This window comes from Grammomys surdaster, unplaced genomic scaffold, assembly GCF_004785775.1.
Source record: "Grammomys surdaster isolate TR1022 unplaced genomic scaffold, NIH_TR_1.0 100, whole genome shotgun sequence".
Classification (NCBI taxonomy): Eukaryota; Metazoa; Chordata; class Mammalia; order Rodentia; family Muridae; genus Grammomys; species Grammomys surdaster.
The window spans coordinates 6,418,353-6,422,512 of NW_021604579.1; the positions used below are offsets into that span (position 1 = coordinate 6,418,353).

At 60.6% G+C, this 4,160-nt stretch overlaps 1 protein-coding gene across 1 annotated transcript; it reads left to right on the plus strand.

Annotated features, from left to right (window-relative positions):
* The first annotated feature begins 1,061 nt into the window (after nucleotides 1-1,061).
* Foxd2 (forkhead box D2) lies at nucleotides 1,062-3,620 on the plus strand. Its single transcript, XM_028788394.1, has one exon. It carries the CDS (start codon nucleotides 1,109-1,111, stop codon nucleotides 2,585-2,587), a length of 1,479 nt encoding a protein of 492 aa, XP_028644227.1. The 5' UTR covers nucleotides 1,062-1,108; the 3' UTR covers nucleotides 2,588-3,620.
* The last annotated feature ends 540 nt before the right edge of the window (nucleotides 3,621-4,160 follow it).

Here is a 4,160-nt window from a genome sequence, read left to right on the forward strand (position 1 = left end):
GATTGTTAGACTTAGGAACAAACATCCAGGAAAACGCAATTTCCGCAGGAAATGCAGGGGGGTCAAGAGAGACAGTTACAGAGACTGAGATGCTGAGACAAAAAATGGACCCTGCAAACCCAAGTTAAGGACCTGTAGGCGTTTGGAGAATGCGGAATCTGCGGAGACGAATCACTAAGGGGAGTAAGAGCAGACGGTCTTCCCAGGGACAGTGGCAGGGTCCCAGGGACAGTGGCAGGGCCGGGGTCTTGGAGGGGAAAGTGAGGACCACCGCAGACATTTCTCACCTCTCTGAGTAGGATCTATCGGCTCCAAGTTTGCTCCTCCTGATCACTCTCCCCTCCAGCCGGCTAGAACCCCCTTGGCCTCCAATAGGTCCTTGTCCGGGGTGTCGGTCTGAGCGTCTCGGCTCACTCGCGATCCATCCGCGCTTCGGCCCGTATGGCCCGGGCGCCGCCTTAGGGAGATGGGGAGAGGAGGTTTGTAGCCACTGCCACCACCAGCTGCAGCTGTGCCCGCATAAGCCTTGACACCCAGCGACTGAGCGCACTGAAGGTGGTGGCTCCAGGGAGCCACGGGGTTGTGGGAGCTGCGAGAAGAAGGATGACCCGCCTCCAGCCAAGCGAGCCTAGCTCCCGCCACCGCGGCAGTTTGTTCCCGCCGGGCCCGGGAGCAGAGGACCTCTGCCCGCCCCCTTCCTTCCCCGCCCCACCCTGCCCAGGGAGCTCCGCCCAGGGCCCACAGTTCTTCCGCCTTAGGCTGCCACCAGGCGGGAGGAACTAATTTTCCGAAGCCCCACTTATGTGTCTAGGGGCCCAGAAGCCCAGATTCCACCGAGTAACGGGCTGCTTCACTGCTTTTCTCCGGTGCCCGGTTTTCTAGTCCCGGGGCAGCACCGGTTGGGTGCGCCCTGCAGGGTGAAAGTCCTAGAGTCTCAACACCAGGGGGCGCTGAGGAGCTAGGGGCCATCCCCTCCCTGTCCTCCGCCCCCTCCCCGCCTGCGCGCAAAACACACTGGTCCGAGAGGCAGCACGGCGGAGCCGGAGCCGGAGCCGGAGCCGCGGGCCGAGCGGAGCCGGAGAGCGGCGGAGGCGGCGGCGGCGGCACCATGACCCTGGGCAGCTGCTGTTGCGAGATCATGTCCTCCGAGAGCTCCCCGGCCGCGCTGTCTGAGCCCGATGCAGACATAGACGTGGTGGGCGGCGGCAGCGGTGGGGGGGAGCTCACAGCCCGCTCCGGGCCCCGCGCCCCTCGGGACGTGCTCCCGCACGGCCACGAGCCTCCACGGGAGGAAGCCGAGGCGGACGTGGCTGAGGATGAGGAAGAGTCGGGAGGTTGCTCGGACTGCGAGCCCCGCGCTCTAGCGCCCCGGGGGGCGGCGGCCGCAGCGGGAAGCCCGGGGCCCGGCGTGCAGGCAGCCCGAGGCGCAACGGGGCCGGGGCCGGGACCCGGGCCGCCGTCGGGGGGCGCGGCGACACGGAGCCCTCTGGTGAAACCACCTTATTCGTACATCGCGCTCATCACCATGGCCATCCTGCAGAGCCCCAAGAAGCGCCTGACGCTGAGCGAGATCTGCGAGTTCATCAGCGGCCGCTTCCCCTACTACCGGGAGAAGTTCCCTGCCTGGCAGAACAGCATCCGCCACAACCTCTCCCTCAACGACTGCTTCGTTAAGATCCCCCGCGAGCCGGGCAATCCGGGCAAGGGCAACTACTGGACGCTCGACCCGGAGTCGGCAGACATGTTCGACAACGGCAGCTTCCTGCGGCGCCGCAAGCGCTTCAAGCGGCAGCCTTTGCCGCCGCCGCATCCACACCCGCATCCCCACCCGGAGCTGCTACTGCGTGGCGGGGCTGCCGCGGCCGGGGACCCTGGCGCCTTCCTCTCGGGCTTCGCCGCTTACGGCGCTTACGGCTACGGCTACGGGCTGGCGCTCCCGGCCTACGGCGCACCTCCACCGGGCCCAGCCCCACACCCGCATCCACACCCGCACGCCTTCGCCTTTGCCGCCACCGCGCCTTGCCAGCTGTCAGTTCCCCCGGGCCGCGCCGCCGCGCCTCCACCCGGACCTCCGACGGCCTCGGTGTTCGCCGGCGCGGCTTCGGCGCCGGCCCCTGCTCCTGCCTCGGGATCTGGCCCGAGCCCCGCAGGGCTGCCTGCCTTCCTAGGCGCAGAGCTGGGTTGTGCCAAGGCTTTCTACCCCGCGTCCCTGAGTCCCCCCGCAACTGGCACAGCGGCCAGCCTGTCCACTGCACTCCTGCGTCAGGGCCTCAAGACGGACGCCGGCGGTGGTGCGGGTGGCGGGGGCGCAGGGGCAGGCCAGAGGCCTTCCTTCTCTATAGACCACATCATGGGCCACGGTGGTGGCGGGGCCGTAACCCCGGGCAGCGGCGACGGTTCCCCGGGATCGCCGTTCGCGGCAGCCGCAGGTCCTGGGGGTCAAGCCCAAGTCTTGGCCATGCTGACTGCCCCGGCCCTGACTCCGGTGGCTGGCCATATCCGCCTCTCGCACCCGGGGGACTCACTCCTGTCTACCGGGCCCTCGTTTGCCAGCAAAGTCGCCGGCCTCAGTGGCTGCCACTTTTGACCGCTCCGGGCTCAGGGCCAGTTAGGCCCTCACTTCTTAACCTCTCTGGGGAGCTCGGCCGGTCCCAGCGGAATTCAGGGAGTCTATTTATGAAGAGTCTCCAGACCTAGGCCGTCGCGCGTGATCAGGCACTTCAAGCTGCAAGCTCAGAATGTCACCGGCAGTTGGGACGAAGCGGGCTCCCCGTTTACCCTGGTCTACGCAATAGGTTTAAAGCGAAGATCCCTTTTCTGTTTGAACAGCAAAAAGGAGAGCAGGAACCTTCTCTGTTTCTTGCCTTTGCGCTTCTCACAGTCGGAAAAGAATGTTTTGGCAGAGATACGCCTGTCGGTTGCTGGATCGCGCCAGAATCACCTATGGCTTGAAAAAATGCACCGCCCCATTCCTTCTTCCACTTTGAGACCCGCTTATCCAATATTATAATTTAAAGACATCTGTTATCTGCTTTGTGCTTAAGAGAAAATTTAAAAATTTTTTGGTTCTTTTTGCTGTTCTTCTAGGAAGCTGGTTCCCTCCAAGCCTAAGGCAGGGTCTACACAGTCGGGAAGCTAAGAGAAATGAAACGAGGATTTTCACAATCCTGGAAGAAACCTCAGAGCCTACCCCCCCCTCCCACCAGGAAAATGTTTTCTCTCTGGTGTTTGGCTGTTTTTAAAGGAGCCCTCTTTGGCTTTTGCCGTGGTCCATCCAGGGCTAGCGATCCTCTTGGCCTTCTCCTCTGCCTCAGGCCCTGTGATATTTATTCTAGTTAATGGCAGTGAGATTGGGTGGGAGAAGAGAGTCTGAAGAGGTGGGAATTGGGTGGGCGAGGGCACAGAGCTGTGGCAGGGGGTCCTATAGTTATGTGTAAATATCTGTACAGCGGCCTGCCTCCTTCCCCCGCATTCTCTGTCCACTGGTGTGCATTTATTTAGACTTCTCCACTTAGCGGAGACTCTGTGAAATCGTCTGATGGTCTTTGTGGAAGAAAAAAAAAAACAAACGTGTCTCCCTCTCCCTCTTCATTGGTGTCAATTGAATAAATGTATGTGAACTTAGCAGCAGTCACCAGTTCAATCTGCTTGCCTGAACTCCGTTGTCCTTGTCGGGGGGGTTCTCCCAGAAGACCTCCAGCCCCAGCAGAGGGAGAGGGAGAAAGAGCTAGATAAGCGGGGAAGCTTTGAGCTAGTCAGATGGTGGAGGGAGGCTCTATACACTGCTGTGGCCTTCTGCTTCGAACTGGGCCAGGTCTCTGGAAGCCTGTGACCACTTTCATTTTCACATTGGTACAAGGAAGGGCAGAAGCCTGGGGCTGGGCAGAGGAACTCAGTTTCAACTGCACCCCAGAAGTCTCATCTTCTAATATAGGTTTTCGTGTGGCCTGGGCAGATTTCAGTGCTAAGTACTGGAGCATTGTGCTTCCTGAGTACAAGTCTGTGTCTCTTGAATCATAGATTGTATGACTCTGTTTCTGTGTGTGCAGGGGCCTTTCAATGAAGATTTTGGTGATTTTTTTTTGTATTTGTCTTGGTTACCCTGGGTTTTTTGTTTGTTCATTTGGTTGTGTGTGTGTATGTGTAAGAAGTGTATTTCA

Excerpts from the sequence above, each read along its gene's own strand:
- Foxd2 (XM_028788394.1), top strand. The coding sequence starts at position 1,109 with ATGACCCTGGGCAGCTGCTGTTGCGAGATCATGTCCTCCGAGAGCTCC.